The sequence below is a fragment of the Sus scrofa genome, chromosome 2, assembly GCF_000003025.6.
Source record: "Sus scrofa isolate TJ Tabasco breed Duroc chromosome 2, Sscrofa11.1, whole genome shotgun sequence".
Lineage (NCBI taxonomy): Eukaryota > Metazoa > Chordata > Mammalia > Artiodactyla > Suidae > Sus > Sus scrofa.
Genome location: NC_010444.4, coordinates 67,151,311 through 67,165,663, shown reverse-complemented (window position 1 = coordinate 67,165,663; position 14,353 = coordinate 67,151,311). Strand labels below are relative to the sequence as shown.

Sequence of the window (14,353 nt, the reverse complement as noted above, 5' to 3'; positions counted from 1 at the left end):
CTTTGATTAATATTTGTTAAATCAATGAGTGAATGAACTGGTAAATAAGTAAATAAATATATAAATATTTGACATCTTTACAGATAAAGAGCAAAACAAATGATTTTTTTCACTAGGTAGAGAAAACATTTGAATAAAATTATTTTCCTCGATAATAGTGGATTCTTCTTCTACCTCTCATAGAATAGCAAAGTGACCTTAACTCAAGAAAATAGAAGTGAGCTTAACTCAAGAAATGATATTTTAGGGATTCCCATTTTGGCCCAGTGGGAGCGAATCTGACTAATATCCATGAGATTGCAGCTTTAGTCCCTGGACTCACTAAGTGGGTCCGGAATCCAGATTGCTGTGAGCTATGGTGTAGGTCACAGACAAGGCTTGGATCCTGCTTTGCTATGGTGGTGGCGTAGGCCAGCAGCTGTAGCTCCCATTCAACCCCTAGCCTGGGAACTTCCATATGCAGGTGCCACCCTAAAAAGAAAAAAAAAAGAAAGAAAGAAAGAAAGAGGGAAGGAAACAATATTTTAGACAATCTACAGTGAATGAAATAATTTATGATCAGACACTCAAAAGCTTCCTTCTGTTTTTATTTATTTTTAATTTAATTATAATTGACATACAATATTATATTAGTTTCAGGTACCGGTGTGCAACACAGTGATTTGACAGTTTTCCACATGAAAACATGATCACCACTAAAAAAAAATGATACAAATGGACTTATTTTCTTTTTTTTTTTGTCTTTTTTTTTTTTTTTTGCTATTTCTTGGGCCACTCCCGCGACATATGGAGGTTCCCAGGCTAGTGGCTGAATCGGAGCTGTAGCTGCCAGCCTACACCAGAGCCACAGCAACACGGGATCCGAGCTGCGTCTGCAACCTACACCACAGCTCACGGCAATGCCAGATCCTTAACCCACTGAGCAAGGGCAGGGACCGAACCCGCAACCTCATGTTTCCTAGTCGGATTTGTTAACCACTGCGCCACGACAGGAACTCCAACAAATGGACTTATTTTCAAAGCAGAAACAGACTCATAGACTTTGAAAACAAGCTTATGGTTACCAAAGGGGAAAGGTGGGGGCGGGGTGGAATGGACTGGGAGTTTGGGATTGGCATATGCACACTATTGTATATGGACGGGATGGTCAACAGGGACCTGCTGTATAGCACAAAGAACTCTACTCAATCAATAGTCTGTGATAACCTACATGGAAAAATAGTCTGAAGAAAGAATGGATATGTGTATACGTATAACTGAGTCACTTGGTTGTACAGCAGAAATTATAATATTGTAAATCAACTATACTTCAATAAAATTTTTAAAAATGAAAAAAATGATCACCACAATGTTTAGTTTCCATCTGTCACCATACACAGTAAGTACAATACTGTCAACTACATTCCCTATGCTGACAGTACATCCTCATGATACATTTATTTTATAACTGGAACTTTATACCTCTTAATCCCTGTCTCCTATTTTGCCCAACCCTACACCCCTTCCCTTCGGGAAACCACCAGTTTGTTCTCTGTAGTTATGAGTCTCTTTCTGTCTAAACATTCCCTTTAAATCAAGAGCAATATAAAAGATGCTGATTAGCACTACTTTCATTCAAACAATAGACTGTAAGTTTGAGCTACTCTGAATGAATAAAAATGTGGAATTTTTAGCAGAAAACATTAACATCTCGGTAGAGAGAATGCCAAAAAAATCCATAGGTGATTTATTTATTAGAAAGACCAATAGAGTGTAGCAAGGTTGAAATTAAAATCACTATGCAAATATCAATTGAATGTCATTGCAAAACAACATTTGTTTAGAAAGTATGGTTTCTAAAAGACACTTTAAAAATCACCAAATAAATACCTGGAAAGTGTTAGAGAAAATGTGAAAGCACGTTATAGAATTATACTGAAGATCAATATAAAAAAGCTAAATCAATGGAAAGAATATTCTTTTTGTTGTTGTTTTTGTTTTTTGCCTTTTCGAGGGCCGCTTCCGTGGCATATGGAGGTTCCCAGGCTAGATGTCTACCTACACCACAGTTCACGGCAACGCCAGATCCTTAACCCACTGAGCAAAGCCATAGATCGAACCTGCAATCTCATGGTTCCTAGTCAGATTCGTTAACCACGGAGCCACAACAGGAACTCCAGAATATTCTAATTTTAGACGGATATATGCAATATCATAGAGATGTCAATTTTCCTCAATTATTTTTGCGGATTTAATGCAAAGCCTGAGATTTTATTGTATTTGAGAGGATTATTTTAAAATTTATATAAAACAACAATGGAGAGGTGTTCCCACTGTGGCTCAGTGATAATGAATCCAACTAGCATGCATGAGGCTTCAATACTTGGCCTTGCTCAGTGGATCAAGGATCCGGAGTTGACATGAACTGTGGTGCAGGTTTCAGATGCATCTCAGATCTTGCATTGCTGTGGCTGTGATGTAGGCCAGCAGCTGTAAATCCAAATTGACCCCTAGCCTGGCAACTTCCATATGCAACAAGTGTAGCCTTAAAAAGAAAAAAAAAAAAAAAAAGAACAATGGAGAAAGAATATTTGATTTACTGGCATATAAGAACAAAGAGGACTATTTGTTTTACCAAATATCAAGATATGAAGCAATAGAAACTTAAATGCTATGCTGCTGGAACATACAGAAATATAGTGCCAAGTAAATCCTCGCCTAAATAAACCCTATACTTAGCACACGGAAGGCATTGGACACGTTCTTTATGACAATGTAGCACTATAGGGAACGGATATGACCATTCAGTAATAAACAGCGATTCAGTAAATGAAATTTGATTCTATACTACAGCATATGCAAAAGTTACTCCAAAGTACCAAAGTCTTAAATGTTTAGAAAACAATATAGAAAACTTGGAGAGTTAATCATTTCTTAAATAAGGTAAAACAATCACACTCCAAAAATGAAAAGAGGGATAAATTCAACCACTTTAGAAATGAGATAATAATGCACCTCCTAAAGTCACCCACTTTTTAAAAATTTTGGTAATAACAAAGCATTTTTCACAATAAATTTTTGTGCTGTATTCACAGTTCTTTAGGAGCCACATATTCCTTTATTCTTTGCCACTTTCCAAACAGAATTCAAGAGGGTGCCAAAACACATATAATACTCTTAACACTTACTCTGTAATAAAGTGTCTGAATGGATTCCCTGAAATGAACTCCTGCACTTGGAAATGTAGGCATTTTAAACTTTGATAAACATTGACAGGCTTCAAAATAGTTCTACTCAAAGACACCCTATGAAAGTATTTTCTCAGAACCCTCTGTAACACTGGACATTTTTCTTTAAAAAATAATAATTTGGATGACAAAAAAAAAAACACATGAAAAGATGCTCAACATCACTAACCATTAGAGAAATGAAATTCAAAACTACAATGAGGTACCATCTCACGCCAGCCTGGATGACCATGCACAATACATGCATGAGAGGGTTTGGAGAAAAGGGAACCTTCCTACACTGTTGGTGGGAATGTAAACTGGTGCAACCACTAGGGAGAACTGCATGGAGGTTCCTCAAAAAACTGAAAAAGAACTACCATATGAACCAGCAATCCCACTCCTGGGTATATGTCCAGAGAAAGCCATAATTCAAAAAGGTACACATACCACGATGTTCATTGCAGTACTATCTACAATAGCCAAGACACGGAAGCAACCTGTATGTTCACTGGCAGAAGACTGGATAAAGAAGAAGTTGTACATATATATAGTGGAATACTACTCATCCATAAAAAAGAATAAAATAATGCCATCTGCAGCAACGTGAATGGACCTAGAAATTATCATACTGAGTGAAGTCAGTCAGACAGAGACAGACAGATAAAGATCATATGATACCATTTACATGTGGAATCTAATAAAAATGATACAAAAGAACTTGTTTATGAAACAGAAACAAACTCGCAGATTTCAAAACCAATTGCATGGTTACATTAGATGAAACCATTGTGGGGGGAGGGAAGAATTGGAAGGATGAGAATAACATAGACATACTCCTGTATAAAAGAGATGATTAATGAGAACCCACTGGATAGTCCAGGAAAATCTGCTCAACAGCTTGTAATAACCTACATGGGGAAAAAGAATGGACGTATTTATATGTATGACTGATTCGCTTTGCTGTACATCTGAAGCTAATACAATATTGTACGTCAATTATACTCTGATAAAATTGTTTAAAACATAACAGTTTGATAAACATTATCTTTGGTATGACTGAAATTAACATTGAAATACGTTCCAATATTTCTAGCCATTGCCGTTCTTTTTTACAATATCCATTTATGTCCTTTACCCACTTGTCTGTTGTGATGTTAGCTCTTATCATACCAATTTGAAATCGTTTCAAATAAACTAAAGCTAAAATCTTTACCACAAAACAAGCAATAAGATGATAATGGACTGATATCCCCCAAATATAGTGTACTTCTGCAATTCAACAAGAAAAAGCAGAAAAGAAAAAAAAAGATTAAAATTTAGACAGAGGACTTGCAAAAAATTTCTCCAGAGAAGATATTCAAATGGCCACTAGAACAAGAAAGGATACTCGACATACATAATCACTAAGAAGATATTCAAATGGCCACTAGAACAAGAAAGGATACTCGACATACATAATCACTAAGAAAAAGCAAATCCAAACCATAAAGAGATAGGCCTTAGGATGGTTACTATATAACAGGAAGGGGGAGGAAGAGGAGGGGAAAGAATAAGGGTTGACATGATGTGGAGAAACTGGAATCCCTGTGCATTGTTAGCAGGGATGTAAAATAGTGAAGTTAGTATGGAAAAAAATAAGTAATTTCCTCCAAAAATTAAAAGTAGCATTATAAGATCTAGTCATTTCACTCCTGGATATACTCCCAAAAGAAACAGAGGCAGCAACATAAACAGTTGTTTATGTACCCACGGTCAAGCAGCATTATGCACAATAGCCAAAAGGTGGAAACAACCCAAATGTCCATCGAGAGAGAAATGGGCAAATAAAATGTGGGAAGTTCCCTTTGTGGCTCAGCAGGTTAAGAACCTGACATAGAGTCTATGAGGATGCTGGTTCAACACCTGGCCTCACTCAGTGTGTTAAGGATCCAGCGTTGCTGTGATTTCGGGGCAGGCTGACAGCTGCTGCTCCAATTCAACCCCCAGCCTGGGAACTTCCCTATGCCATAGTTGCAGCCCTGAAAAGATACATGAATGAATGAATGAATGAATGAATAAAATACGGACTATACATGCGATAGGACATGATTCAGCCTTAAAAAGAAACTCTGATACCTGCTACAACTTACATGAACCTTGAAGACATAATGCTAAGTGAAATAAGCCAGTCGCAAAAGGACAAATAATATATGACTCTACCAACATGAGGATGCTAGGATAAGCAAATTCAGAGTCATCCAGATTAGCATGAGGTTTCCAGGATCTGGGGGGAAGAGTCATTAGGGTGTTGTTAATAGGAATACATTTCAATTCTGTGAAATGAAGGATTCTAAGGATCGATGGTGGTAAGTGTTCTTAATGCCTCTGAGTTGCACATTTAAAAACAGGTGTTGGGAGTTTCCGTCATGGTGCAGCAGAAATGAATCTGACTAGGAACCTTGAGGTTGCAGGTTTGATCCCTGGCCTCACTCAGTGAGTTAAGGATCTGGTATTGCAGTGAGCTGACAGATCCTGCGTTGCTGTGGTCGAGGCATAGTCCAGCAGCCGTAGTTTTGATTCAGCCCCTAGCCTGGGAACCTCCATATGCTGCAAGTACAGCCTGAGAAAATAATAAATAAGTAAATAAATAAATAAATAGAAATAAAAACAAAAACAGGTGTTCCTGTCGTGGCTCAGTGGAAAAATAATCTGACTACTATACATGAGGATGCAACTTCGATCCCTGGACTTGCTCAGTCGTTAAGGATCCAGCATTGCCATGAGGTGGCTGTAGTTTGCAGATGCAGCTTGGATCTGGCGTTACTGTGGCTGTGGCATAGGCCAGCGGCTACAGCTCTGATTCCACCCCTAGCCTGGAAACCTCCATATGGCACAGGTGTGGCCCTAAAAAGACATAAAATATAATAACATACAATACAATACCATAAAAACAATAAAAACGGTAAAAGACCCTGAATTTCCAAAGCATTCTTGTGAAAGAACAATGCTGAAGGCATCACACATCCTGATTCCAAATTGTATTACAAAGGTCAATCATCAAAACTGTGTGGTACACACACACATAGACCAATGGAACAGAACCGAGAGCCCAGAAATAAGCCCACACACATATGGTCAGCTAATATTTAATAAGAACACCAAGAATACTCAATGAGGAAAGAATAGTCTCTTCAATAAATGGTTTTGCAAACGCTGGGTAATCACATGTAGCAAAATGAATCTTGACCCCAGCCGCACACCCCTCACAAAAACTATCTCAAAAGTCATTAAGGACGTAAGGTCTGAATCCATAAAATTTTTCAAAGAAAACATTGGGGAAAACTCTTTGATACTGGCCTTAGAATTAGTTTTTTTTTTTTAATATGACCAAAAAAGCACAAGTAATAAAAGCAACACTCAACAAATGGAACTCCATCAAACTAAAAAGTCAAAATCATAGAAAGTTTGAGAGTAGAATGGTGGTTATCACAGAGCTGGGGGAAATGAGGAGATACTGGCCAAGGGTACAAAATTCCAGTTATAAGGTCAAGTGCTAAGGTTCCAATTTGTGTAGCATGATGATTATAGCTAACAATGATATACTGTTTACTTGAATATTCCCAAGGGAATAGATCTGAAATAGTTTCATCACCAAAAGAAGTGTTAATGATGAAACTGGAAACCATTCTTTTATTTATTTATTTATTTATTTATTTATTTATTCGCTTTTTAGGACCACACTCTGGGACTTGGAATTTCCCAGGCTAGAGGTTGAAATGGGGCTACAGCTGAGGGCCTACACCACAGCCACAGAAACACACAATCCAAGCCTCGTCTGTGAACTACGCTGCAGCTCACAGCGATGCTGGATCCCTGACCCACTGAGCAAGGCCAGGGATAGAACTCATATCCTCGTGGATGATAGTCAGATTCATTTCTGCTGCACCTCAACAGGAACTCCAGTAATCATTTTGAATATACTAATAGAACAATTTAACAAGTTGTACACCTTAATTTTATACAGTTTTTATGTCAATTGTATCTCAAAAAAGTGGGGAAATGATCAAATACTGGTTGCAAAAATCCAATTTCTGTCACCATGTCTGCATTACCTCCTACCTTCCTCTGTGTTAGTTCCACTTCTGTTGAGCTGGTTAGGATACATGGATTATATTTGGGACCTGTTCTGATAATCTGGGATAAACTCATCTGCTAAATGTCCCTAATTCCAAATAAATAACATTCATCTTTTTTTCAATTTTATTCCATGATAGCTTATTACAACATTCATCTTTTTATTATATAACAACAATACATTATAAGAAATGAGATGTGAACAAATTTTTTGAGGGCCACTCTACAATCCATTCCAGAAACATCTTCTAGCTGATGCCATGGAAAAGTCTATAATCATCTGACCCAAAGGAGGACAACAAGGGATCTGGAAATCATGTCCAGATATGACATCTTCATCTGGTACCACAACTAGTGACCTTGAAGAGAACTAGTCCTAGGACAAAACAACACATGGAGGAGTGAATCAATTCCTACTCCCCTGTTTCCGTATGTTTCATGCCAAGAAGACCTTCAGATTGCTTTTCTTACTAGAACTGAAGGCTTCCTCACTTATGAAATTCAAATATCTGACACTCATTTCAAACTACTGACATGATCTAATCATGCACATTTAAGAGATAATAAAACTGACTGCCTAGCCACAAATGTTCCTCAGTAGGAAAGAGTTTACCAGGACCAATCTAATTCTTTATTCAGTGCGTGTATAAAGGCAAGATCCCTTACCCTTCTATAGACCTAACTCTGGGGTGCAAGTGACATGACCTACCATACATCAGGTGGAAGCTGGTCTCTAGATATGATGAAAGCATTGCTTCAGTACTTCCTTTCCTACATTATTTCAGCAATATTCCTTCTTCTGAGAGTAATGCAAAACAAAAAATCCTTTCAAACTAGAACCCTTGCTTCAGGCTCTACTTCTATAGAAATTGAGCAAAGAAATTGAAGTGAAGCCTTGAAATTAGGTGCCAAACATCATAGGGCTGACAAAAAGCAAAGTCTCGGGTCAACCACATGTTAGAGTTAACTTGGAAATTCTGCTGTTGGCTGTTTTAGAAGAACTTGTTGATGAAGGGATCAGGCAATAGGGCTCACCCAGGATTCCTAACTCCTTGCCTCAGTCTAGAAATCCAGTGCCAAGTAGATGGTACAATCACAAGAAAGAAGATAGCTTTCTAATGAGTTTTCTTAAGGCTGCCTTCATGTCACTATTTCTCAAGCTATAGATAAAAGGGTTCATCATTTGGGGAACCACAATGTACATAACTGAAGCCACTGAAGTCTTCCTGGGAGAGGTGGTAACCTCAGAACTAATGTACACCCCAAAAACTGTCCCACAGAACAAGAACACAACTGAGAGGTGAGACCCACAGGTGGAAAAAGCTTTAAGCTTTGCCCTTGCTGATGGCATTCTCAAAACAGAGGAGACAATCCGAATATAAGAGAAAATGATCCCAGGGAGAGAAATAGCACCAAATACACCAATCGCTAAATATATCAGGATGTTGTTGATGAGGGTATCAGAACAAGCCAGCTTGATGACCTGAGGAAGTTCACAGAAGAAGTGGGGGATTTCCAGGTTCTTGCAGAAGGACAAGCGCAACATTGTCAGACTAAGGATCAGGCCAACTATAGTGCTCATGAGCAGTGGGGGCAGGACCAGCAGAAGACACAGCTGGGGGTTCACAATGACCATGTACCTGAGGGGGTGACAAATGGCCACATAGCGGTCATAGGCCATGACAGCAAGGATGAAATTTTCAAAACCACCAAAAAGCAAGATGAAGCATATCTGGATAAGGCAACCTCTGTAAGTGATGCTCTGATTGTGTGTTTGGATGTTTACCAGCATCTTTGGGATCGTGGTTGTGCTTAAACAGATTTCAGTGAAGGACAGGTTGGAGAGGAAGAAGTACATGGGGGTGTAGAGGTGGGAGTCAGAGCTGACAGCCAGGATGATGAGCAGGTTTCCCAGGACAGTGACCAGGTATATGGACAGGAAGAGGAAGAATAAGAAGGGCTGCAGTTCTGGATCCTCTGTCAATCCCAGGAGAAGGAATTTGGAAACATCTGTTTGATTTTTGGATTCCATGTTGTTGATGCATCTGGTGGGGAAATGGTGTAAATAAAAAAGGAAATGAATGGTTCCCAGAGGAGGGGCAGCAGCAGCAAGTGAGAACTTGTTAGAAACACAAATGTTTGCTATCACTCCAGATGTACTGCCAATTAACTCTGTAGGTCAGGGCTAGCAATCTGAGTTTTAATAAACCCTCCAGAGAATTTGATACCATGTCATAGTTTTAAAAAATAAAAAAGTGCTTAAATGGACATTCCCACTGTGGCTCAGTGGGTTAAAGACCTGACAAAGTCTCCATGAGAACGCAGGTTCAATTGTAAACTAGAGCTCCAAAGACTCCCTCATGAAATGCAACTCATCTGCATTGGCACTTGATTCTAAGAGAAGTTGGGCAAATGTCAGTGACAGTCTCTGTCTCATCCTAATGGGACTTCTTCCCCTAAGGTGATAGTGGCATATAATTAAAAAAAAAAAAAAAAAAAAAAAAAAAACCACCAGTTAACTGTGAGTTTAGTTTGAATTAAGGGTTTGGGGGGAACGTTTACCTTAATTACTGTTAGTTGGGACATGTCTATGTGAGTAGGGTTGGCACAGATGCAGTAATGTGGGAGACTGCATTCCTATGGAAACTAGCTGAACATTTTTTTATATGGATTTTTATTCACTTTGCAAACATGCTACTAGAGTGCCCCTCACCTGCTGAGCAAGCATTTGTAGCTCTTGCGTTGGCAGGATGGGCTGGAAGCTCAGGACTGGGGCCTATTTTAAAAAATAATAATAAAATATTTTGAAATTTAAAAAAATGAGATGAGAGAATAAATGAAATGCATAGGCTTCTAAAAATAGATGAAAAGAGCAGCAGGGTTTGGCCCTTGCAAGACAGAGAATGACAAGACAAGAAGACATATGACACTTATAAATAATCAGGCATCCTACAGGACTGTCTCTGTAAGGCAGTGGTCCTCCCTTGCCTGCAGGAGACAGAAGTGGCTGTGACAACCTTTACTGTTTAGTCTACTCAAACACTCTGAATTTAATCCAGGACCAGCCCTTTCTTTGAGGCAAGGGAAAATTGTTCAGTTGTAAGAGAAGCTTTGGTGTCCTCATCTCTATGATGGGAAACATCAGAAACTTTAGGGGGATGAGAAACAAATAAAGAGCACCCAGCACAGTCCTCAGCATATTGTCCAGACCTTCTGCACTTGGCCTTCTTGGGTAATTTAATTTTCTCTGTTGTTGCTCTAGTTAATCCCTCTTCATTAATTTTAACCACCAGAGAGTATCCACTGTATTGTTACATCATGTTTTATTGCTCCATTCTGCTGCATTAATGCCTTTTGTCTATGCATTTTTTTGAACACATATACGACATGACAATGCATGGGAGATACCATTACATTCAAGATGCTGTTGGCACAACGTTGTAAGTCAACTACAGTTTCATTTTCAAAAATGAAAAAAAAATAAAGTTAAGCTCTTTACACACTGCTGGATCTTAAATAAATAAAATTGTGCTATGATAAAATAGAAGGTCTCTGAAAGCACTCGTGTGCAGTTTTATCTCTCATCTAGGAGATTTCATGAGATTTCATCCCTAATTTAACATACAGATGGGGCTCCCTGTTCATCTTCACTTTAAAACAGTTTCCTTCAAGGACATCCATATTTTCACGTGTTCATCCATGTAGGCTATATTTTCATTTGTCCTATGGGAAGTTTCTTACTTACATTTTTAAGCTATATTTTTACAAATAAACTTACGGAGGTCCCATCATGGCTCAGTGGGAACAAAACCAACTAGTATCTATGAGGGCACAGGTTCGATCCCTGGCCCTGCTCAGTAGGCTAAGGATCAGCATTGCCACGTGCTGTGGTCCAGGTCTCAGATGCGGCACAGATCTGGTGTTTCCGTGGCTGTTGCATAGGCTGGCAGCTGCACCTCTGATTGGACCCCTAGCCTGGGAACTTCCTTCCGCCATAGGTATGGCCCTAAAAAAAAACACAAGTAAGAAATAAAAATAAAAATAAATTCATGACAAGATTTCTTTTTTAATTTTGTGGAAGCATGTGGAAGTTCCCAGGCTAGGGGTCCAATCAGAGGTGCAGCTGCAGTCTAAACCTCAACCACGGCCATACCCGATCCAACTCGCTTCTGTGACCTACATGGGAGCTTGGGCCAATGCTGGATCCTTAACCCACTGAGCGAGGCAGGGATCAAACCAGCATCTCTCAGAGATATCAGGTCCTTAACCTGCTGAGCCACCACAGCAACTCCCAGAAGGATATGTTAACGTCACTGTTCACCATCTTAACAGTAGTAAATTTCAAATGCATGGATATCAGGTAGAATACACAAAGCCTTAGCTGCCTCACAAAAGAGATAAAAGTTTCCATGTACCACCAAAAGACACAAAACTTAAAATGCTAGGTGGGCTGGAGCCAAATGGCTCTGCTGACTAATGCCCATAGACAAGTGGAGACGGTTTCAGGAGGAGGATTAAAGAATGACTCTGGACTCCCATCTGACATCAGTCACAGAAGTCAACTCAGAATAGATGGAGAATTTAATGTAAGCTCAGAAATGGAAAACTCCTGAATAAAACACAGGGGTTATACTCTTTGGCACTGGCTTAGGCAAGAAAGTTTTGGACTTGACTCCCAAAATAAAGGCAACAAAACAAAGAAAATAAGGAGACTACCACCAACTCAAAACCTTTGGCATGGGAAAAGGAAGAAGCAACAAAAGGACCTTAATGTGACAAATCCTTATCTTTCCCAGATTCATGTTGGCTGATTGCCTCACCCTGAGAGTCAAAGAGAATGATCTGCAGACCAGAGATTAGCAGAGAGCTCCTACTTTGAACCCTTGTGGAAGAGAAGGGAAGAAAGTAAGACTGGGCAGAGAAAGCAGGAAGAAATGCAGTGAAAACCCAGCGTCAAGCTTCCCAAAAGGTGCAGAGGGTTTACGGCTGGAATAGCCGTTCAGAGCTGCTCCAAGTTGGGGCAAGAGAGCGAGGCCTTTAAACACCTTTACTGATCAGGCATTAGATGCAACCCTGGGAAAGGGAGGGACTTTGGGTGCAGCTGGCTCTCTTCCGGGAGGTCACCCCAAAGGGAATTGACAGTGACGGGCTGTCTGCCAGCAGCACTCTCTGCAGCTGGAGTAATGACTGCTTCCTTCCAGAAAGAGTAAGCTTGACACATCACAGTGTCTCCACAATATCTCTTTTGTTTGTCACCTGTTTCCCCTTTTGAGTTTAAAAATAAAACAATTATTTCAGGAGTTCCCGCTCTGGTACATCAGGTTCAGTGGTGTCACTAGAGTACTGGGACACAGGTTTGATCCCCAACCCAGCACAGTGGGTTAAGGATCTGGTGTTGCCACAGAGGTTGCAACTGCAGTTCAGATCTCTGGCCAGGGATCTCCATTTGCCACAGGGCGGCCAAAAAAGAAACAAAATTTTTAAATTCATTTTTAAAAAAACAGTTATTTTACTAGCAAAATAGTTTATTTGAGACTAGCAGAGCTCTGCAACTAGGGCAAGCATGCTATTGCAAAAGCTAAATGCAAGACCAACAAAAAGGAAAGGATTTTATTTTACAAGAAAAAAAAGGCTGAAGTTGGGAGGGGCTTCAGTTTTGAAGTTTTGAATGAAAGTCCGTTGGAAAAAAGCACGAGTTTGGGGTGATGACCGTTTCTGATTGGCTGAGTTGATGGCATGGTCAATTTCTTATAGAAGATGCAATATGACTCTTCTGTTAGAGTCTGTAATTGACAGTTCTTTGGGTCCATGAGTGGTACTATAGGAGAGCTCCCCGTTGTGGCCTCCAGACTCATTTTAGTGAGGTTTCCTCTTATACTCTCTGAGCACCAGGATTTCCATCTGGTTGTGCTCTGTCCCATCCAATACTACAGAAAACAGGACCTGGCAACAGTGTGTTCTAAATTAATACTTATTGAGTGAATGAATGAATAAGTGAGTAGATACATGTATTAGAATTACTGAATATGACTTGACACATTTACCGGGTAAAGAGCAATATATGATTATTTTCTATAAATGGAGAAAACATTTGCATAAATGAAACATCCTTCCATGATGATAAAAATAACGATGAAAGAATAGAAGAAATGGGAGTTCCCTTGTGGTACACTGGATTAAGAGTCTGGCATTATTACTGAAACAGCTCAGGTAGCTGCTATGGCGTGGGTTCAATCCCTGGCCCAGGAATTTTCATATGCTGTGGGCATAGCCAAAAAAAAAAGAATAGAAGAAATGGCCTTCACTCAAAAAGGGTATTTCGGATAATCTACAGTAAATTAAATACTTTATGGTCAAATATTCAAAATATTCCCCTTATTATTTTTTATTTAATTATAATTGTCATTTACTGTTATATTTGTTTCAGGTATACAACATATTCGATGTTTTTATACATTCTGAAATGATCACCATAAGTCTAGTTATCACCTATCACAAATTATTACATTACTGACTATATTCTCCATTCTGTATACTATATCCCCATGGCATACTTATTTTATAACTGGAAGTTGGTACCTCTTAATCCCCTTCATCACATTTGCCCATCCCCACACCCCTTCCCCTCTGGCAGCCACCAGCTTGTTCTCTGTATCTGGGAATCTATTTCTGTCAAAATATTCCCTTTAAATATTCCCAATAACAATATAACAAGTATCTACTAACACTACTTTCATTCAAACAACATAAGGTGGGTTTAAGCTTTGGAGAACAAATAAAAATATAACCATTAACAGATAATATTAGCATCTAGGTAGAGAATGCTAAAAAATATATAGGTAATTTATGAGAAAGCACAATAGAATGTAGGAAAGTTGCTGAAATTAAAATCACTATAAAATTTTCAATTGTATGTCTTTTTTTTTTTTTTTTTTGGTCTTTTTGTCTTTTCTAGGGCCACACCCTCGGCATATGGAGGTTCCCAGGCTAGGGGTCTAATCGGAGTTGTAGCCACCAGCCTGAGCCACAGC

The 14,353-nt window shown here is 39.1% G+C and overlaps 1 protein-coding gene across 1 annotated transcript; it reads right to left on the bottom strand.

Annotated features, from left to right (window-relative positions):
• Positions 8,416–9,357, bottom strand: LOC100515649 (olfactory receptor 7G2-like). Its single transcript, XM_005652840.1, has one exon. The coding sequence runs from the start codon at positions 9,352–9,354 to the stop codon at positions 8,416–8,418; it is 939 nt and encodes a 312-aa protein (XP_005652897.1). The 5' UTR covers positions 9,355–9,357.

Coding starts and splice junctions, on each gene's coding strand:
- LOC100515649 (XM_005652840.1), bottom strand. CDS start 9,354: ATGGAATCCAAAAATCAAACAGATGTTTCCAAATTCCTTCTCCTGGGA.